Here is a 23138-nt window from a genome sequence, read left to right as displayed (position 1 = left end):
TGGAGTTTTTTATTTTGTTTACTGTTTCCTTCATTTCAAGGATTTCTGAGTTTCTTTTGTCTTTTCAGAATCTCTATCTCTTTCTTGAAATACCTTTTGCTACCTGTACTTGCTTCCTTATCTCTTTGTTGGAGTGATCAATTTTTTCCTGTATTTGTTCTAAAAAAATTAGGTCATTCTGAAATTCACCCATCACTTTAATTATATATATTATGAACTCCTTCTCTGACATTTCATTGACTCTGCTGTCCTTCGATTTTGTTATCATAGTATCCTGGTTTGTTTGGTGCACTTTGTTTTCTTGGTTTTTCATGTTGTCTATGTGTCTTCCTTTCCTGCAGTGAGGATCCTTGCAGATTATTTGTACCTCACCTTGCTGTTGGGCTTCCAGACCCTGGTGGTGTCTCATGATGGATGCTACTGCAACTAAAGTCAGCGGTGGCAACAGTGGAGGTAACTCAAGAGAGCAATGGGGTGACCCAAGATGAATTCAAACTCTTACAGAGATGGGGCTGAAAGTGTGGGCTTTACACTGGCTTTGGATGCCTGTTCTGATGCAGCTGCTCTTAGGCCCCATCTTTCATCACAAGGTGGTGGCTACTGTGTGTTGAGGGCCATGTCCCCAGATGGAGGTGGGTTAGGCCTGGGATCCCAGGTGGATCAAGGGGTGGATCTGCACTTAACCTGGTCCTGGATTCCCCCACAGGTTGGAGGAGGTTGTCCTCAGCTTGGACCTGAGCTATGGCATGTTTCTCCCTGTTGGCCGCTGGGTGAATCCAGGCCACCTGGGCCAGGGCTCCCACACAGGTCAGCGAAGGTGGTCCAAGAACCAGGTTTTGGCTCCTTGGTTTTCTCCATTAATATTCTGATTTCAATGTTGTTCAATTTTGTTTTAAATTGTATCATTCTTTTTCTGTTGCTTACTTTGGATTTAAATTGCTTTTCATCTTCTGATTTCCTAAAGTAGGGGTTTAGATGATTCAGTTTAGATTTCCTTTTCCAAAATATAGATTGAGTTCCAAAAATTTACTGTTACTGATTTTATTGCATATCACAATTTTGATAGATTACTTTTCCATTTTCTTTCAGTTAACATTTTTTCTTGATTTGTATTGCTTTGTGCCTTATTCAGAAGTATAAACTCCCAAAGTGTTTGGGGGAGTTGCCCATTATCTCTCTGCTTTCTATCTTAAGTAAATTAGGGTCCTAGAGTGAGTATCACATTATGATTTGTTTAAAGTTTTGGGTAAGGCATGTTTCATGACCTCGTCTTTTAGGATGTGGTCTGACTTGCTGGATGTTTCTTGCAAATTTGAATGTGTGTCCTGACCTTGTTGGAAGAAGTAATGTGTAAAGGTCAGTTAGATCCAGTTGATTGGTGGCACTGGTGAATTTAACTGTGTCTTTACTTATTTTCTGCCTGCTAAATCTGTTCATTCCCAATGAATGGGTGTTGAAATCTTCAGTTATTATATACATCAAACTGTTTCTCATTACAGTTTTATCCACTTTTCACTCTTGTATATTTATATCTTTTGAGGAATGACCCCTTTGTCATTATGTGATGAGCTCTTGGTCCCCAATAATTCTCTTGCTCAAAAATATGTTTTATTGAAATTAATATAGGTACTTCCACTCTTTTGATTAATGTGAGCATTTTATGTGTCTATCCACCCCTTTACTTTTGATCAAGGTGTTATTATATTTAAAGTAATTTTATCATAAACAACAGATAGTCAGTTTGTTCTCATTTTTCAGCACCTTATGGAAGCTTCTAAATTTTAATATTTTTAGTGAAACATTGGTCAGGCTGGGAATGTAGTTCAGTGTTGGAGAACTTACCTAGTATGAATAAAATCAGGGGTCATCTATCCCCAATACCACACACATATACACACACATACACACACACACACAACAAAAAACATGAACATATATCTCTAAAATTCTTATAAACACTTGAATTAATATTTTCTACAGATGCGATTTTGATTTCATTGTTTGGTATTCAATACTTTGCCTGCCTTATGTAAACTAGTTGAGCCATTTACACTATTGCATGTGTCATTTTTTTGTCAAATATTTTTGGATTATTTTTTGTAACTGAGATTAAACCCTGGGCCACTTTATCACTATACCACATCTCCAGCCATTTTAAGATTCTTTTTTTTTAATTTTGACACAGGATCTCAAGTAGTTACTGAGGCCCTTACTAGGTTGCTGAGGCTGTCCTCCACATTGTGATCCTTTTGCCTCAGCCTCTAGAGTTATTGGGATTACAGGCATGTGCCATTACACCTGTTGCAAATACAGTTTTTTCAATTTATTTTACTAGTTGCCAAGGAATTTGAAATATATATTTATAATAAATCCAAGCCCACTTCCAGATAACCACCTATTTTACAAGTACTGCCAGTATCTGCAGTGTTGCTATCATTCATCTTACTTAGCTAGTTAGCATTGCATCAATCAATACCATGTGGCTATTTTATTTTTATTCTGGATAAACTGATTCCGTAGTGTTTTCCCCCAATTTCACTGTAATGTACTGAGACATTGTTTTCTTTGTTCTAAATAGAATTCTTCAGATTCACATCATCAGGTTTGGTAAATTTGTCCATTATTTTCTCCTAGTATTCTCTGATTTTGGTTCCTTCCTGTGGTTTAAATGACAGATATTTTAGAATAATTAATAGGCCACTTATGTACATTTCACTTTTGAACATTTTATTATCACTCTCTCTGAGTTTTGTTACCTTTTGACTTGTTTTGAGGTATCTTGGAGACTTATTCTGCAGTGTCTAGTCTTCCCCCAGGTCCATCATGAATTTTTACATAGCAGAAGTTACATATTTTTGTCATTGTGTTTTCATTAGATTCTGTTGAAAGTTCCATCTCTCTCCAGAAAAAAGATAATTTTTACATATTATATCTGTATGAACTTTAATTTTAAAAATTTGTTCTTTTTAGTTATACATGGCAGTAGAGTCCATTTTGATATGTTCATACAAACATGGAGTATATCTTATTCTAATTAGGATCTCAGTCTTGTGGCTGTACATGATGTGAAGTTTCACTGGTCATGTATTCATATATGAACAGAGAAAACATATGTCTTATTCATTCCACTGCCTTCCGATTTCCATTTTATTTTCCCCCTCCATTCCCCTTTTTCAAACTCACTGAACTACTATACCCCCCTATTGTGTGTTAGCACCCACATATGGGAGAGAACATTCATTCTTTGGTGTGTTGCATGTTGATGCGTATTGATAATAGCTGATTTAAAGGATCATCTTCTAATTCCAGTATCACGGATATCAGTAATTCTCCTTATAATGATGGTACTTCATTTTGATTAGAGATCAAGGGGTACCTCTTGGTCACATATCTAATCATTTTTAGTATAAATTTTATAAGGTACATTGGAAACAGAATTTTATATTGGTTTTGCCCAAGAACAGTGCATGCTGCCTCTGATAAACTGATTCCTTAGTGTTTTCCCCCAATTTCACTGAGACATAGTTTTCTTTGTTCTACATAGAATTCTTCAGATTTCCTTCATCAGGTTTGGTAAGTTTGCACAGATCTCCCCTGAGTACTGTTGTCCAGGAAAAAATGTGCCTTGGCTTACCTCAACCACCATGCACTAGCTCTGCCTCAATTTTTCTATAGTTTGATTCATTTTAGTATGGAGGTTTTACTAACTTTTAAAAATTAGAGCATAATGTCTATACAGATTAGTTGAGTTTATCCCATGAAACTCATAGTACTGTTTTATTTCTTATTAAATCCTCTTTTTTCTTCCTTCCTTCCTTCCTTCCTTCCTTCCTTCCTTCCTTCCTTCCTTCCTTCCTTCCTTCCTTCCTTCCTTCCTTCCTTCCTTCCTTCCTTTTAGTTCCAAGGATTGAACCAAGGGACACTTAACCACTGAGCCATATTCCCACCCCATTATTAGTTTTGTTTTTGTTTTGAGATAGGATCTCACTGAGTTGTTCACACCCTCCCAAATTTGCTGAGGATGGCTTTGAACTCACAATCTTTCTGCTTCAGCCTTCCAAGCTGCTGGTATTACAGGTGTGCACCACCATGCCCAGCTCATCATTAAATTTGATTGGCATCTTGAAACCTGAAGTTCAGAACTTGGAAACCATGGAATACAGGACCCTGTAGTACTCAGAAACCAGGTGCTCCATGGACAGTTCTTAAAGAAGAAAATGCCTGTCATACATTGCAGGGAGAGAACCCCCCTCAGAGCCTCTGGGAGGGCTCAGGTGCCAGGAATATCACCAGAGTACAGGAATTACAAAGTCTGAAATAAATTCACACTAATTTAAAGTTGATATCAAAGTAATAAAATTGCTATTGACTACATGATCTGACCCTTCAGGTGTTACATGTTTTTGTGTCAGGGTAACTTAGGGGAAGTTTTGAGCACAGCTCTCCCCTGAATACCACTGTCCAGGAAAGAATAAAGGAAAATTAAGTAACATGTAAATGTCCCACATGGGACACCATGGTTCTCTTCCCCCAGGGAGATCTTATCACACTTAGAGAGGCACTAAAATTACATTCCTGTAGAGAAATGAGCTATGCTGGTTTGCCTGAGGTCATTGCATCCCCTGCAAACAATCTGGTAAGTGCCTCTCTGTTCCTGATGCATATCAGGGGGCAGGCAGGGCCTGAACCAGGGGCCTCCCAGTCAGATTTCAGGTTTGGACCAGCAGCCACCTCCAATCACCATCTGCATCTCAAGGGCTGTTTTCCTTTCACTCCATGGAAGAATTTCTTGCTAGCATTCTTATTGTTTTAATTTAGTGACTCATAAAATTAGTAATTTTTAATATAAAATGCTATTAATAAATTTGGATATGAAATCCTATAATTGGTTTCAATTATACATTCCTTTGCTGGAATATAATGACTTTTGTTAACTTAATATCAGTTCTCAAGGAACATGTTATTCTCCTTTCATTTTACAGACTTTTGCTATGAGTTTTCGCTAAATATACTCAATTTTTTTTAGCTTCTTTGTAATCTATTAAAGCTTTTAAAAATAAGTGATCTGTAATTTGAGTTTTTAAAAAGAATTTTTAAAATGCTTGTGGTAGCTCAGTGGTAGAACACATTTAAGGAACTGGGTTTGATTATCAGTACCACGTAAAAATAAATAAATAAAATAAAGTTAATTTTAAAAAATTTAGTTTGAAGAGAGATTCTTCATTTAAAGTATCACCTTTGAAAGAATTTGAATATGCTCATTCATAGGAGATATGAACCAGCATTTTCTCACCAAAACCTTTTTTGCACTCCTACTAACTTAACAAACATTACATTAGTGGAGACACTACTTCACATGAGCTCTCTCCATTGGGCTATGTCCTATCAGGGGATAATGAAAGTTGGACTGTAATTACATCATAAATAAAAGAACCAATGATGGTAGAAATTTTCTTTACCTTGGTAGAAAAGGGCTTAGAATGTAATTTATCAGAATTTGGTGAGGATGAAGGCTGTCCATGTATTTTTTTTTTTAAAAGAGAGAGTGAGAGAGCAGAGAGAGAGAGAGAGAGAGAGAGAGAGAGAGAGAGAGAGAGAGAGAGAATTTTTTTTTAAGTATTTATTTTTTAGTTCTCGGCGGACACAACATCTTTGTTTGTATGTGGTGCTGAGGATCGAACCTGGGCCCACGCATGCCAGGCGAGCGCGCTACTGCTTGAGCCACATCCCCAGCCCTGTCCATGTATTTTTTTGACCATATATTTAAAAATACCTCTTATAATTTCATTAATAGTGGTTATGTCAAACCCATTCATGAGGGTAAAATTTTAAAACAAAATTTGTATTTATTTTATTCATTGATTATTAATGTATTTAATGGAACTGGGCATAGATATAGCACTTCTTGAGCACATTCAAGGCACTGGATTTGATCCTCAGTGCCACATAAAAATAAATAAAATAAAAATAATTTTATTCACCTGTGCTACATTCTCACACCTTTTTATTTTTTAAGCATGATCTCACTAAATTGCCCAGGCTGCCCTAAACCTTGTGATTACACTGTTTCAGCCTTCAGAGTTGCTGGAATTACACATGTGCCCAGTTACAACAAAATGCTCTCCTCTTCCCTGAACTCATGTTTTTGTGTTACATTTTAGTTGCTGCCCACTTCCTGATAAGTATTTATAAGTACTTAAGATAAATGTGCATAAATCTAGTTTTCTTGGTAATAAAACACAAAGGATATGATGGAAAAGGAAGAGGAAAGTCATTTATTGAGAACATGATGCTGTCTTTGTTGCATTATTGGGTTGATCAGAGAGACCTTCTCACAGAGGACACTTAGTATTTCTGAGTGTTGACAGTTAATGTTGTTGAGAAAGCAGCTCTAGGTCTTTTTTGCTTCTTTCCTTTGCGATAGTAATTACCCATTCTTGATAGTTTTCTTAAATTAGGTGTAAAATATTGACTCTGTAGATACCCATGTGTAAGCAAGCACTCTATACTATACTTTAAAAATATTTTAATTTACAACACAGAGTATATAATTCTTACTTTTCTCTGTGTGTGTATGGGGAGCAAGTTTGGGGGCAAATGGATGCCATTCTTGCCTTCACGTAGTCCTCAGATTTTCTAGTTCATCCTCCCTGACCTCATGAATTTCACAAATGCTGTGCCCTTGATGTAGAACAGATGAGTATGGATATCTGAGGAATTTTAGGAAGCAATTTTAGTTAAGCTGCAGTGGTTCAGAGGAGCTAATGCTAAAAATCTCTGGACACATGATGTGAAAATTCTTTAGAAATTTCTTTAGTCATGACAGTGGGTGGATACCTAACTGTTACTTTCATGGGCTGGACTTGTAGCTCAGTGGTAGAGCAGTTGCCTAGCACATGTGAGATACTGGTTTTGATCCTGAGCACCACATAAAAATACATAAATGAAATAAAGTTAACTTCAATAAAAAAGTAACTCTTTGTCTCGTATTTTAGGTCATACAGATGTTTTACAAGTTTTTTCCCAAAAAAAAAAAAACAAAAATAGTAACCTTTGCACAATAAGAAGCTTGATTACAGACCTACTTATTACAAGGAGAAAACTGCCCTTTACAACCAAGGAATCTTTGACCCACAATAAGCTCTCCACAGAGATCCTGCTGACAGTCTTTGTAAAGCTCTTGTTGACTAGGAGAGAAGCTTATAGGTTATAATTGTGATGGGGTCTTTGGAAAGCTCAATTATGGTGAGGATTTTTTTGGTGGGTACCTTGTGGCTGTGTCATCCTTAGCAGCAGCTGTGGAGTTGGTGATGATTTTGCTTTCCCCCAGTTTCATCAGTCTCCCCAGGTTCCCTTTGTTCTTTTCCAGCTCAAATTCTGCCAAAAGTTGGGGTGTGTTGACCAGCATACCTGCAGACCTAACTCACTTCAGTGTGCATGGTCACTCTCATTTCCTGGAAATTTTCCCCTATTTTTACCTTTGTTTATAAAAAAGAAGAATATTAATGGCAATCATGGTGAAGTCAGCTACTGTGGTGTAGTGATATCAAGCCAAGCTGTGCTCTCTCAGGTACCTAAGTCACCTGGCTAAAGGCCAGTCATGAATCACCATGCCTCACATTCATCTTGAGAAATATGCAGATTATGCTCATGTCATGGAAAAAAATACAATTCCTTCCTCCCTTCCCTTCCTTACCCTGTCATCAGGTCAGTGACGTAACCATACGTACCCACACTCACAGTGGGATTTGCTGAAGACTTTCTTTCTTCCATTGTACTCCCAATTTCTCCTGAGTGCTGGCTCAGGAGCACCAACATGAACATTTTTCACTTATCTCTGGTCAATTTGATGACAGTATAGAGCTCAAGATTGCCTCTGGTCTTAGTAATTGCAAAATAAAACAATGTCTGAAGTGAATGCTTTAAGGATTCAGGTATTAGTAGGAATGTGATTGGTGTTCCCTTTCTCTTATGCGTTGGCCAGCTTTCACCATGAATGACAAGGTCCTTCAACCTGAGAAGCTGAATTTTGTTATTCCATTTACATATTGTTTTTTTCACACCACTCCTCATATGGCCTTTCCCTTTTCTTTTTTGTTGTGGGCTTACAACTGTGAGCTATTTTAGAGATTTTTCTCCACGTTACTTTCCCTGTGATTTAACTCCTTATTGATCTTCCTCCAGTCTGTCTGAAAGCAACTGGATTTCTCCCATATGCAAGACAACATTCTTGTACTTGGATCATTAGGTGAATCAGCTCCATTTTGGAATTGTCATTTGTAAGAACCTCTATATTATCCTTCTCTGTGTGGAGAGCATCTGTCCTGTCCCCTGACCCCCTGAACTGTGCAGTCTCCCCCAATGTGAGTGGGATGAGGCATGGATAGGAAAAGACAGGGCAGATTTATTTTAGCTTGTTGTCATAACATATTGATTTTCTACAGAAAAATGATTGTCTAATACAATGTTCAAAATATCTATCTACCTATCTTTCAGTAATTACATACAGATATAACAATGATACCTGGAGCATGGGCTTCACTAATATAGGTGTGGTATATAAATTTGGAGTGAACTGATGCTTGGTGATAGTTTACATAGTCTTTTGGGGGGCTCCATGCAAGCTAACATCAGGGGTGGCTGGTGGATGCACCTGATGGGGTCACTTTCCTGGATTCATGGCATGGTGAAAGGAGATCATCTTTTCTGCCTCAAGGAAGATTTGCTGGTTTCAGGTAGTAACCCCCTTACCTCCTGACAGCTTGTGCAGCATCTTCGTACATCTGTCTGTGCTCATCCATTTATGTTTGTAGGACTCCAGTCCATTAGTAAATCTGAGAATTATGTAGTCCTATCTCCTCAAATTACAGATTTTTCAAACAGGCTACTACCTCACCTGTTTATAAGGTTATGTAGTTTTAAGACTCAATTTTTCAAAATAGTTTTCAAGGGAAGCCTGAATTTCATGGGAATAACTTGAGAATTCAAGTTGACAGCAGGATTCATCTCATATTATTCTTTTAGGATATGAGGTAAAAGGTTTTGCTCATTCATTGATCCTACTCCTTTGAAATATTATCTGGATATATTTTGTAACTTAAATGCAATAGATGTTTAGAGAATGGGTGTATATTGTTTACAAATAAATGAAAGGTTAAGAAGACCATTTGGTGCTGTGTGCTTAAAGACAGTCTATGACTTCATGACAGCCTGTGACTTGTAAAACTCAGAATGGGATGATACCATGAGTATTTTTGATGTCTCTACTTGGCATATCTGAGGTATGAAGCTTAATTATCTGAGTGTGTAAATAGATAAATTTACTTGATTAATATGTTAGAAACCAAACTTTTTAAAATTGTTATTATGAAATATCTATTTTAAACATCAAAATTTTCAAATTGTTGAGACCTAGAGTCTACCCACCTCTGATGTTTTACTTGCAACCACATCTGAACAGTGCAGCTGTCCCTCAGTAATTGAAGAACTGCATCTCTGTGTGGCTGTGAAAACAGTGTATACTCACAGGTTTAGTTTCAGAAAATAAATCTGTGCTAATACATGACAGAAACCTATTTTCCCATGTTCTCTCCCTCATCTTATGGATGAATAAAGGCTTCAGTTAAAGCAAACAGCTGCATGGTGCAGAACATTATTCAACATGGTGGGCACCCCCAAGTTCTGCAATGCGTGGTTTGGATTTGAGGTGTCCTCCAAAAGCTCATGTGTGATACAAGGCAAGACGATTTAGAGAAAAAGTAATTGGGTTATGAGAGCCTAAATCTAATCAGTGCATTCACTTTGAATACCTTTATGGATTAGTTGAGTATAAACTGAGGGTGGTGAGGTGTGGCTGGAGGAAGTGGGTCATGATTGGGGATGTATATTTTATATCTGGCAAATGGAGTCTCTCTTTGTTTTCTGATAATTTTGTGAGCCACTTCTCTCTGACACAGTCTTCCACCATAATCTCCTGTTTCATCTCAGGCTTTGAAGAATGGAGCTGCCCATCTGTGAACTGAGACCTCTAAAAACCCCCCCCCAACCCCATTAGCCCCCAAAGAATCTTCTTCTCTAAAATAGTTCTTGGCAGGTCTTTTAGTCACAGTAGAACAAAGCTCACTGAAAGACTAGTATAATTTTACACTAGATATTCATAACTCTGTAGAGACATTGTTTCTTGCTCTTGGAAGACTTCAAAACTTGGACTCCCATGGAAAACCACTAACTAAATCCTTAGAAAAGAATCATCCCAGTCCATTAAAATATGTCTGTGTTTACCACTATGATTGCATATGCCTCTGACCTGCTGAAAAAAAGCCTACAGTGTGTTTCTGATAATAATTGATAACTGCATTCTGATAAGACTAGGTTTTTCTGTTTTGAGTTTCTAAAATATTTAAGACTTAGAGTTACCTATAATGATTCCAAGAAATGAGTTTTAAATTTGCATGTGTCCAACATTTAGAGATTATTAAAAGTATGCTACTTTCATATTAATTTTTCTTTGATTTTTCAAGCTATAGCAGAGCTGGAAATATTTTAAAACTCTCAAGTCATACATGGAGGACTATCTGATAATAACAATAATGGTTGGTATTAGTGTCCTGGGCATTATTGGATATTTGATACAGTCACACAGACAATAGCTACAAGAAGCAATTGTTGTGATTACCCATTTTTTCAAATAATATTAATGGTCCAGTTGTGTTAGTTGACCTCTCTAGTCCTGAATTTAATAGCATCAGATGGTTTATGTAAAGTCACTGTTTGTGACTTCAGACACTCCTTAGACACATTTGTGTTCTACCAATAAATCATATTCTAGCCATTAACCAGAACAAAGAAGACCCTCAAATGATACAAGTGTTTGCATGGCTACCCTCTTGGCAGCCATTGCGCAAGAGGATCTTATTTCCACGCTGATACAATTTTTTTTTGAGAGAGAGATAGAGAGAATTTTAATATTTATTTATTTTTTAGTTTTCAGCGGACACAACATCTTTGTTTTGTATGTGGTGCTGAGGATCGAACCCGGGCCACACGCATGCCAGGCGAGCGCGCTACCGCTTGAGCCACATCCCCAGCCCCCACGCTGATACAATTTTTTTACTCGAATTCAATCCCATATTTAGAGCTATTATTTTGAACTGAGACCTTTATCAGGTTTGTAGAGAGGAAGAGGCATTCTGCTTACATTTGAAAAGTCTAACATGGCGGTGTGGAGATGCTGTGGGGTCTGGCAGTTTGTGTGTGTCCATCCAGCTGTGAGTCTGTCCTGGAGGGCAGGGGAGAGAGAGTTCTGAACCTCAGGAGGATGTGGGATTGACTTGGGCTCTGCAGGGAGAAAGAATGCCTGAGGAAGAACACACACATTTTGTTGATGACCATAGTGTAGGAAGGATTGATGAGGATGGTGATACTCATGGTAAAAATTTTTCTCTCAGATTCTCACCAAAACCTGCTTCTTCATGAGGATGAATAGGAACAGTGAAGCTCCCAGCTTTCCTCACCTGAGCACCATGTTTTTCTGTGAAATCAGTGTTGGGATCATAGCCAACACTGCTCTGCTTCTCTCCCACATCCCCACATTTCCTGTCAAGCACAGGCCCAAGCCCACTGACCTGACCATTGGTCACTTAGCTCTTGTCCACCTAGTGATGCTGCTGACCGTGGGGTTCATAACTGCAGACACTTTGGGGTCTCAGAGTTTAAGGGATGACATAATATGTAAGTCAGTGATTTACTTGTACAGGCTGATGAGGGGCCTGTCCTTTTGTACCACTTGCCTGCTGAGTGTCCTCCAGGCTGTCACCCTCAGCCCCAGAAGCTGCTGCTTGACAAAGTTCAAGTGTAGCTCCTCACCTCAGAGCCTCTGCTGCTTTTCCTTCTTGTGGGTCTTTAATATGCTCATCAGTGGTCGCTTATTGATCTCTATTGTTGCCACTCCCAATGTCACCACACACAGTCTCATGTTTGTTACTAAGTCCTGCTCTCTTTTGTCTACAAATTACATGCTCAGGTATATGTATTTCTCTCTTGTGACCTTCCAGGATGTCTTCCTTATAGGACTCATGGCCCTCTCAAGTGGTTACATGGTGACCCTCTTGTGCAGGCATAAGAGGCAGTGCCAGCACCTTCATAATACCAACCTGTCTCCAAAAGCATCCCCAGCACAGAGGGACACAAGGGCCATCCTGCTGCTCATGGGTCTCTTTGTGGTTATGTACTTTTGTGACTTTGCTGTATCCTCCTCTTCTGCAATGTCATGGAACAGTGATCCAGTTCGTTATTGTGTCCAGATGCTGGTGGGCAATGGCTATGCCACACTGAGTCCTTTGGTGCTAATCAGCACCAAGAAACAAATGATGAGACCTAGCATTATAATCCAAGATGTGTGTAGAGTGTGTTGTGATCAAATCAGGGCAATTTTCATCTTCTCAATTTGTTATCATTTTTATGTTGGAAACCTGCAAAGTCTTCTCTATTTTTTTTTAATTGTATAAGTCATCATTATAGCCTCATCATTCTATTTTCTATAAAACTTTGCTCTGTTAAGTTTTTTTTTTTTTTGCACTCCTTACCCACCATCTATTTAATTCCCTTTCTTGTTATTGATATAGAAAGTCTTTATGTTTTTGGCTTCTGTGTGATAAACTTTTTCAACTTCAAGGCATGAGTGCCAACATGCACTATTTGTAGAAAATTAAAACTCTCTACCACCAATGACAATTTTTCTACCAAGTAATGATTAGGTAAAATAAAATTTTTCCATTCACTTATTCAGGTCTTGGGAGTTGTCTCCCATGATAATTCCAGAAAAAAGAAAGTTGGTAATCTAATATCTATATGTGTCCCAGGTTTTATGGATCATTTTGAATCACTAGAATACAGCTATCTTATTTTGTGGCATGTATGTACATATAAATGGCATTTTGTCATTCTTACAAATGTGTTTTACATAAGTCAAGTATCTATGGGCACTTTATAGTATAAGTTAAAATGGATCCATATTAACATGTGATATTGCCCCAGTCTGGCTGGGCACAAATCACGAGCCACCGAAGCAAGAACAAACTTTATTTTTGAACTGCAAGAAAAAACCTCACACAGCTCCTGGGGAATCCTCCCGAAAGCCACTCGGCTCCTGCAGGGACCCCCAGCCGGAAATAGCTCTCCGGGAAATCCCCCCTCCTGCACTTCCCAACCAATGGGAACTCCCGGGGAATCCCCGGAAATCCCCATGAGAACTCCAAAATAGCGCAAGAAGTCCAAAATAACTGAGAACTCAAAAGTAGCGGCAGAGGCGGATATTTATGCCTTGCCTGTCAATCAATACTGTTGGCAAAATACCCAGGAGCCATACAGACTCGGCTGTGGCTCTCAGCATCTCCCCCCTTCTGTATAATTAAACAACAAGTAATGTGGCTAGGGGACTGTGCCTGTTAGGCAGTCTAATTCAACATATGATCCTTACCCATCATCGGATGAACTGACCTCTAGGTGTCAGCCTCCTGTCTTAGGTTGGTACCACTGCAATCGGATCATACCCATCACTGACTACTGGTCCAGCATACAGCCATACTTGTGGATAGGCCTTTGCACCAGTGGGGGGGGTGAGGTTCTTTGCCTCACCTCTGTTGGCCCCCAAATTTGGCCTTGGTGCCAGTGGGGGGGGTGAGGTTCTTTGCTTCACCTCTGTTGGCCCCCAAATTTTAGACCATCACTACTAGAAGGGAGGAGGATGAAAAATGCCATGACAGCAAGCCAATTGAGGGCTCCTTTGAAAAATTGTACCACCGGTGACACCATCAGCAAAATTACTCCAGCACTACCACAATTCGCTGCACCAACAGATAGTCCACAATGCATACAAGTGATACATAGTCCAGGCAAGTTCTGCAAGCAGTTCAAAGCAGAGGAATCTGTCAATATGTCCATTTCCTCCCAAAGTAAATCGACTCCTTGACTGAGCATTACTTGTTGAGTTATTATTCACTGATGCATCAGTTTATACAGTTTGTTGTGATAACTACCGAAGAAGCTGTAGTTTGGTTTTATCTTTGTCTTCACCAGCACTGGGATGAAGATAGGAATTCTGGCAATGATGCTAGGAAAAAAAAATTATGTAACATTCCAACAGGCACTAAGAAAACAATTTTTTGAACAATTTACATTATCCTGAACAGAATTATTAAATATAATGAGAAGGCAAGGTGAAAGCAAACAAACAGATCTGTTAACCTCCTTATTTGTTCACATATTAAAACAATTTTCAACAGCTGTTTACTCAGTCTAAATTAAACCATTAAAGGGCTGGGGATGTGGCTAAAGTGGTAGCGCACTCACCTAGCATGCGTGCGGCCCGGGTTCGATCCTCAGCAGCACCACATACCAACAAAGATGTTGTGTCTGCCGAGAACTAAGAAAAAATAAATAAATGTTAAAATTCTCTCTCTCTGTCCCCCTCTCTCTCTCACTCTCTCTTTATAAAAAAAAATAAATAAAAATAAATAAATAAATTAAACCATTAAAATCACGTGAATAAAAAAAATTCGGATCCATTTATTCATGAGCGCTCCTCAAATAAGATATATGGACATACACACATACAGACATACAACACAAAACAGAAGTGTGCGCACATAACATACAACACATAAGACAATAGTAAAGGCCTTGTAGCTTTACCTAGGTGAAATCTCCATTGCAATGTTTAAAAACTCCACAGTCAAAAAATAAAACTGATCAGAAAAACATTAACCTAGGGCTGTATGAGCTCAAAAATAAAATAGAACTTTATGATGTGGGAAAAGGCAATAATAAAATAAATATTGAAAAAAGCATCCTGGTTAATCACTGTCATAGATGTAAGAATAGCTAAACTAGAGCTCTGGATATCAGCTGTTATGGATTTGAGTCAAATCACCTTTTTTTGTTTTCGTTTTTGTTTTGGTCCATAGAATTCACTTTGGTTAGTTTCTCTGGAATCCAAATTGGCTGTTGTTCTCCCTGTAGAAACACACAAACAAAACCCCGACTCCAGACAATCACTGGGTCAGCACCTTAGTTAATCTCTCTGGAATCCAAATTGGCTGCTGTTCTCCCTGTGGAAATACACACACAGACCCCCGATTCCAGACAATCACTGGGTCAGGACCTTTCCATTGTCCTTTTAGAATATCCTTCCAAAGTACCTTAGGCTTATGTACATTTTTTTGACACATATGCCTTTCCGTAGCACTAAGCCCTGATGAATCCAAATTTAAAAAGTTTAGAGTAAAAAGGGTTATTTTAAGTTTACCTTTGGGGGATATATACCCCTTTCCAATTCCCTCTTTTTGCTTTAATAAGTACATTTTAATAGTTTCATGAGTTCTTTTAACTATGCTTTGTCCCTGTGGATTGTATGGGATTCCTGTTATATGAGTAATGCCAAATGATGAGCAAAATTGTTTAAAAGAGGTAGAAGTATAACCAGGGGAATTATCTGTTTTTAACTGTTTTGGAACACCAACAGTGGCAAAATTTTGTAAGCAATGAGCTATAATATCTTCAGTTTTTTTTATCCGACATGAAGGGAGCCCATCAAAAATCAAGAAGAAGCATCAACTGTAACATGCAAATATTTTAATTTTCCAAATTCTGGCAAGTGTGTGACGTGCATTGCCAAATACGGTTAGGTATCATTCCTCTAGGATTAACTCCAAGATTAACTTGTGGTAAAAAGGTCACACTATTTTGACATTGTTTTATTATTTGTCTAGCTTGTTTCTTAGTTATTTTAAAATTATTTTAAAGTATTTGCATTGAAATGGAAGGATTTATGAAAATTTGTAGCTTCTTTTAGCATAGAAAAAATATGTATGTCACGTGTAGTTTTACCTGCTAAATCATTGGCCAAACTAAGGGCTCCAGGCAATCTTGTATGTGCCATGATATGTCCTATAAAAATGGATCTTTTCTGTCCCAGGTTAGACTTTGCATAGTGGAAAACAAAAGAGAAAACAGTAGAGGAAGGGGAAATCCTACCAGCATTTTCAAGGGATACTATAGCATTAACTATATACTGACTATCAGAAAATAAATTAAATACAGAATCTTTAAACATCACAAAAGCTTGTAATACTGCATTAAGCTCTACCTTTTGAGCTGATTGTTTGAGTACTAAAATGTAAAAGTTTGATCAGGGTTCACTACTGCTGCTGCACCATTATTTGACCCATCAGTGAATATATTTGAAGCATTCATGATAGGTGTTTTTCTTGTCATTTTTGGAAAAAATACAGGATGCGAAGACCAAAAAGACAACAAAGGATTAGATGGTAAGTGGTTATCAAATGAAACATTAGATTTGCACATGATTATTGCCCAAGTATTTAACTCATTAGCTAATTCATCAATTTGATCCATAGTATAGGGAGTAATAATTTTATTGAGAGAAATTCTAAACACTCCCTTTGCTGCTTTTATTCCTCAGGATACCTAGTAAGAATAGTGTTAGGAAAATAAGATAAATGTATCCACAATAATGGACCTTCTTGCCAAAATACTCCTATAGGAATATTTTTTTGTTGGTAGTACAATAAATAATAAGGGCAAACTTATATCAATTCTATCCAAATGCATATTTTCCATATATGTTTCAATAATTTTTATTGTCTTTCTTGCTTCAAGCGTTAACATGCGGGATGAATTTGGATCTGATGGACATTTTAGGATATTAAGTAAAGGTCCCAAATCTCCTGTTGGTATGCCTAGATAAGGCCTTATCCAATTTATGTCTCCTAATAACTTTTGAAAGTCGTTAAGTGATTTGAGTTGATCTACTCCCATTTGAATTTTTGGTGGATGGACCATGGTTGAGGATAACAGAACTCCTAAATAATTAATTGGAAAATGTAATTGTACTTTATCTATTGCTATCTCTAGATTATAATTTTTTAATAAGTTTGTAAGTGTGGCATAACTTTCTAGCACTGTGTTTTTATCTTTGTGTGCTACTAATTCATTGCCCATATAGTGAAATATTTGTAGTTCTGGATTTTGATTTCTAAGTGGCTGAATTGCTTTGTTAACATAAATTTGATATATAGTTGGGCTGTTAGCCATCCCTTGAGTGAGTACTTTCCATTCATATCTCTGATCAGGACCTTCATGATTCCCCGCAGGTACAGTAAATGCAAAACATGGGCTATCCTCAGGATGAATTAGAATTGAAAAAAAAAAACCAATCTTCAATATCTATAACTAAAACATACCAGGTTTTTGGCAAAGTAGACAATTGGGGAATCCTCGATTGAGCAGGTCCCATAATAACCATCTCATTATTAATGGCTCTTAAATCTTGCAATAACTTCCATTTACCAGATTTTTTTTTGATGACAAAGAAGGGAGTATTATGGGGAGATATGGAAAGTTGTATACGTCCCTCTGCTAATTGTTGTTTGACCAGGTCATGGGCTGCTTGTATCTTTCATTTAGTCAGGGGCCACTGAGGAACCCATACTGGTCTTTCTGATTTCCAAGTAATTTTTATTGTCTCAGTGACCCCTCCTGAAAATCCAATCCATGTCTGTCTGTTCCTTGATCTATTTGTATTGGTGCTGCTATACCTTGTTCTTGTTCTCCTAATCTTTTTCCTTTCCTAAAACCTTGTCTAGCCATAATAGTGGGCACATTTGGATTGATGTTATTTGTTAATATTAGTCCTAATTGATCTATGACATCTCATCCCCATAAATTTATAGGAAGATGATTTAATACATATGGCTGCATATTTTCTTCACATCCTTCAGCATCCTTCCAATCTAAAACCATTGCACTTCTATGGGGATGAGTCACCACTCCTAGGCCTCGAAGCATTTGAGTAGCTTGTTGTAATGGCAAATGTTTTGGCCATTCTTGAAGAGAGATGATGCTAAGGTCTGCACCTGTATCCAGTAGCCCATTAAATTCATGTCCTTGAATATTTAGTTTTAGCATGGGGAGAGAATCTAAATTTAAAGAAAGCATAGCCCAATCTACACCTGTGGAGCCTAATCCCCTGGAACCTTTTTCTATAGTACGACTAGAAAATTTATCATGTAGGCTGGGTATTAATAACTGTGCTATTCTATTTCCTGGTGAAATTACTGATATACCCCTTGGAGAACTGGCTATAATTTTTATTTCACCTTCATAATCGGGATCAATTACCCCAGGACTTATCATAAGTCCTTTTAGAGTAGAAGAACTGTGTCCCAATAATAAGCCTACTGTTCCTTGGGAAAGAGGTCCTTTTACCCCTGTGGGAATGATTTAACTCCCATCTCTGGAATTAGTACTGCTTCAGTGGAGGCGCAGATGTCCAACCCTGTGCTCCCTCTGGTTTGTCTGATGAGAGATCTAATGGATAATGTGTCCTTGGCACTACCCTGGTGGTGTTGCCGAGTTCCTCCAGTGCCCCATATATTTGTGGTCATGGGCCCTGGAACATTAGGCCCCCTTGTCCATTTTTTGGCAATGAAGCCCAGTGCTTTTCTCCATGATATCATGGGTAAACACCTGTTCCTTGTCCGTTTTTTGATAATGGAATACCCTTCATGTTGGTTTGAGGATGGCATTCATTAGCCCAAGGTCTCCCTATATGCATCGTGAGAAAATACCCGGTATTCTACCCCTTTGATACTTAGTTTTGTTAAACCCTCCTCCTATGGGGCAACTCCTTTTAAAATGTCCTGTTTGTTCACAATTTTAGCATGTTTTTGGCCTGGCATCTAAAGCCTGTTGTATTGGAGCTGCCAAGACTTGCCCCTGTTCATTAATGTCTCTACATAATTTAATATATGTATTTAAATCTTCATGTTTCCATGGTCTAATGGCCTCCTTGCACCATCGATTTGCTCCTTCATAGGCTAGCTGTTTAATCAATGGCATTGCCTGTTCTGTATCCTCAAAAACTCTGGTAGCTGTTTGAATAAGCCCATCTACAAATTCAGCATAAGGTTCATTAGCTCCTTGTGTGACCTTAGATAATTGACCTTGTAAATCTACATGTCCTTGTAAAGTCTTCCATGCCCTATCCTCATCTGCAGTAATTTGTGAGTATATGGCAGGATCATATGCAATTTGTTGCTGCTTTCCCTCATAAGGTCCCTTTCCTAACAACATATCTAGATTTCTCTGAGGATAATCGGTTGCTGCATTTTGCCTAGCTGTCTCCATGCAAAATTCCTGATTAGCAACCTTCCATAACAGTTATTGTCCTCCATTTAGCACAGCTTTACTCATGCTAGCCCAATCTGCTGGCATCATGTCCAAGTTGGTAAGATGAGTTCTTCTCTATTAATGCAAATAATTGAGAAAGGACATAGAATTTAACATCAAAATATTCCAGAGTTAGTCATTCTTTGATGTAGCTTCACTGAATTTTCTATTCTAAAAAAAAAAAAAAATTCCCAGAGATGCAAAGAGAGAAAACTGAAGAATTTTAAACTTTTGATGAAATAAACATTATTTTATTCATGGCTTGGCAGAGTAATACTATTATACATAAATATAGGCCCACTGATCTGGCTACAGGTTATATCCCCTATGTTAAAAATCATTGTTCCTTGATCCAGAAAATGTCTAGAATTGTTGCCTTCTCCCAGCTGATCTACTAGCTTTATTCTTTACTAATGCACAATCATTAGGAAAATACATAAAATTTAAAACAATAATTTTTGCATAAGTAGCAATTTCTTAAAAAGCAAGATATATTTTGCTTATATTAAATTTACTGAATCCCCTCAAAATAAAAGAAAGTCCTGTTTTTTTTTTTTTTGTATTCTCACTGAAATTTCTGTAGCAAATAACAGCAATTTAAAATAACCTAGAGGAAAAATATTTCATCTTTAATGAAAAATATACAATATTCTAAAGCATTTTTGCTGTTCCACTCACCCAAATCTTTATTAATGATGTTCAGAATTAAAAATAATCTTCATAAAATTATTTTCCAATGACAGTTTTTATGCAGTTACTGAATAATCACAGAATTCACATTTGCACATTCATTAAGGTACATTACTGTAAACTTTAGGAATTTGTATGATTTTGAAGAAAAGGAAATGGTAATTAGACTACAGTAGTGGAGATGTTTCCCATCCTGATACCCAAATATCCGAAGCCAGGCATGGAAGCAGGATGACAGACACTTATGAAATATGGCCCAATTTCCTTTGAAGGAGACTCAAAGTCTTAGACATCTACTATTCATCACATGGGTATATTTCAGGGTCTGAATGAATGTGCTGGTAAATGTTTCTGAGGTAAGGAATATTCCAGTATCTTCCAAAAAGTATCAATTCAAATGAAGACTTGCAGTTTTATGTAAACTTGCTCATAGCAGACATTTCTTTCTCTTCTTTGGTGACAAATGTACCAACTAGAATATGACAGGTTGAAGTTGATGAGTCCTGTTATCAATGCCTGAATTTTAGGTTTGAAATACTTGATATACCTTGAAATTGCAAGTTTTGTTGCATTTACAAATAGTGTGTGTGTGTGTGTGTGTGTGTGTGTGTGTGTGACCTTTTTCTTTCTTTTATCTGCTGAAAAACAAGCAAAGAGATAGACTAGATGAGTAAAGTTCCACCTTAGTTGGGCATGACTGTGACAATTGTTTCAGGAACTTGGGAGTCAAAGGCGGGAGAATGCCGAGATCAGGACCAATCTTGGCAAATTAGTTATGTCCTAAGTCACGATAGTGAGAAACTGTCCAAAATTTAAGATAACAAGGACTGGGAGTTGAGGATGTAGTAAAACACTCCTGGGTCCAATCACCTGTCCCTCTTGCAAAAAAAAAAAAAAAAAAAAAAAGTTCACTTTTTTGCTTTCTACAAACTTTCTTAGGCTGGATTTTCAGCTAATTTCAGCAAGTATTTTATGAGAATAATTTTCCTGTTTGTTAATCACCTAAAAATCTAATGTTGCTTTTTTATTTTCTTCTTCAACAACACTTACATATGTTGGGATAGGAATTATCCCAATGTCATGATAAAAATGCTAGCTCCAAATTTCATGGGATTCAGCGTTTTACTCCAAATATCTCTTGCATTCCACCTTATTCACATGGTATCTGTGCATTCTGGACATGGGCTCTGTGGCTTCCCTGGGATGAGTCTCTTGTGTTTCTCTGTATTTATTTCTATGCCCACTCTTTTCATTTCATAGGCATTATGTTGGGGTTATTGAATCTGAGTAACTCTGCCTTTCATTAGATAGTTATTTTCATAAATTGGAGCACATAAATCATTTATTACATAATTCTTACTATTCATATGAGTGCCCAGAATTAAGTTACTACCATTTTCTCAGTGTTTAATAGATCAAAAACTTTAAGACACTAGTTAAAGAGATTGAAGAAAATGCCTGCATAGGAGCCAGGGCCCTATCTTCAGTGGAACATTGACCATGTACCCACAGAACTATAGATCATATATGAGACTAACTGAAGGGCACTTGACATCAGTTCCTACTGCGGAGCATCTAAATATCTGTCAGAATTTAACTGAACAAGTTGCATAGGACATTTTGTGTAAAGGATGCCCCACCATCATTGATCTGGTTAGACTATTTTCTCTTATACACAGGTCTGAGAAAATTAAAATAGAAACTGGAATTTCTTTTTTTTTTAAAGAGAGATTTTTTGTAATACTTATTTTTTAGTTTTCGGTGGACAAAACGTCTTTGTTTTTATGTGGTGCTGAGGATTGATCCTGGGCCACACACATCCCAGGCGAGCACGCTACCACTTGAGCCACATCTCCAACCCTAGAAACTGGCATTTCTTAGTGCTTCTCCATGAGAAAGATGTCATACCAGCTGTCTGCCTCTTTCTCTGGAGTGTGTATCAATATGAAAACATTTAAATATATTGCTAGGAGTAATTTTAAAATGAGGGGAGAAAAGTTAGAATACCATCAATACACAAGCATTAATGTTTGGTAGACTTTTGTACTTTAAGTTATGAAACATTTCATATACTAAATTAAATCTCCCAAACCAAGTTGAGATAGTGATAAAAATACAAGAATAATTAAAATTTATACAGTGCTTCAAATATATTAACCATTATTTAATTGTTCACACCAGCAATGCTAGTAGATATGCTATATCTTGGTACTTTTACTCAGAATATAAACTGAGAAGAAATTAATTATGTAAGGGGACAGGGCTCACAAATATAGTAAGTGGTGTGGCATGAGTTAAATAAAGTCATCTGGGTGAGGAACACAACTACAAATTTTTCCACATTTTCTGTACTTCTATAAGGAAACCATGATATTGAGCATCATGAGTGTATTTATTTCCATGGCAGATTCCAATTTCCGCTAGTCCATCCTTCACACCAACAATTGTTCATGGCAAATTTCTATGTAGCAGCAGTATTTCAGATACTTTATTCCAAAGATAAATAAGACAACATCTCCACTTTTAAGAACTCTTCAGGAAGAAATTAAAAGTAAGTGATTATAATATGATGGAATTTATAATGTAAAGGAAAGCATAGTATGTTTTCCAGAGTAAGATATTAGCAAATCCATGAGGTGAGTGGGAAATATAAAAATCATTGATCTGAAAGAATAAGTGGTGTATAAGGTAAAATTAACTAATGAATTTTTATTTATTATTTTCCTTTTCAATGCCTGGGGTGCAACAAAACTTTCCTGTGGGCCAAGCCAGCACTCTACCACTGAGCCACACACCATCCCTTCAACTTAAATTGACAATGGAAGAAATACTCTCTCCTATTTACTAGAAACTTTTGTAGTAACTAATGCTTCTAGATACAGTAAAATGTGATAAAATTACAGAAATATGGCAATGAAAATACTACTTCTTTCAATCACATCTGGTTTTCTTTCCAGAAACATATTTGTTTCAACCTTCAATGTCCTCGTGAAGATGAAACAACATTCCACATTCAGTGCCATAAGAAATGCCTTTTATCCTCAAGCTGGTATTGGGATCTCAGCAAACACCTTTCTGCTATGTCTGAACATTGCTGCTGTCCTCGTGGGCACCAAGCCCAGGCTCACCGACCTCCTCATCACCCACTTGGCTCTGACACACATCTTCATGCTCCTCACCATGGGCTTTCTGATATCTAG

The 23138-nt window shown here is 37.4% G+C and overlaps 1 protein-coding gene across 1 annotated transcript; it reads left to right on the top strand.

The window, feature by feature from the left end:
- The first annotated feature begins 484 nt into the window (after positions 1-484).
- Positions 485-23138, top strand: LOC144368669 (vomeronasal type-1 receptor 90-like). The gene is made up of 3 exons (XM_078027826.1): positions 485-706; positions 11448-12395; positions 22896-23138. The coding sequence occupies exons 1-3, from the start codon at positions 485-487 to the stop codon at positions 23136-23138; spliced, it is 1413 nt and encodes a 470-aa protein (XP_077883952.1).

This window comes from Ictidomys tridecemlineatus, chromosome 11 (assembly GCF_052094955.1).
Source record: "Ictidomys tridecemlineatus isolate mIctTri1 chromosome 11, mIctTri1.hap1, whole genome shotgun sequence".
NCBI lineage: Eukaryota > Metazoa > Chordata > Mammalia > Rodentia > Sciuridae > Ictidomys > Ictidomys tridecemlineatus.
The sequence above is the reverse complement of the archived record's forward strand: the minus strand, read 5'-3'. Positions and strand labels throughout refer to the sequence as shown.

What these genes read in the sequence shown, in the direction of transcription:
- LOC144368669 (XM_078027826.1), top strand. Translation starts at nt 485, where the DNA reads ATGAATTCAAACTCTTACAGAGATGGGGCTGAAAGTGTGGGCTTTACA. An exon ending in GGTCCTGGATTCCCCCACAG is followed by an intron (nt 707 to 11,447) that starts GTTGGAGGAGGT and finishes TTTTTCTCTCAG; the next exon opens with ATTCTCACCAAAACCTGCTT. An exon ending in CTAGCATTATAATCCAAGAT is followed by an intron (nt 12,396 to 22,895) that starts GTGTGTAGAGTG and finishes TTTTCTTTCCAG; the next exon opens with AAACATATTTGTTTCAACCT.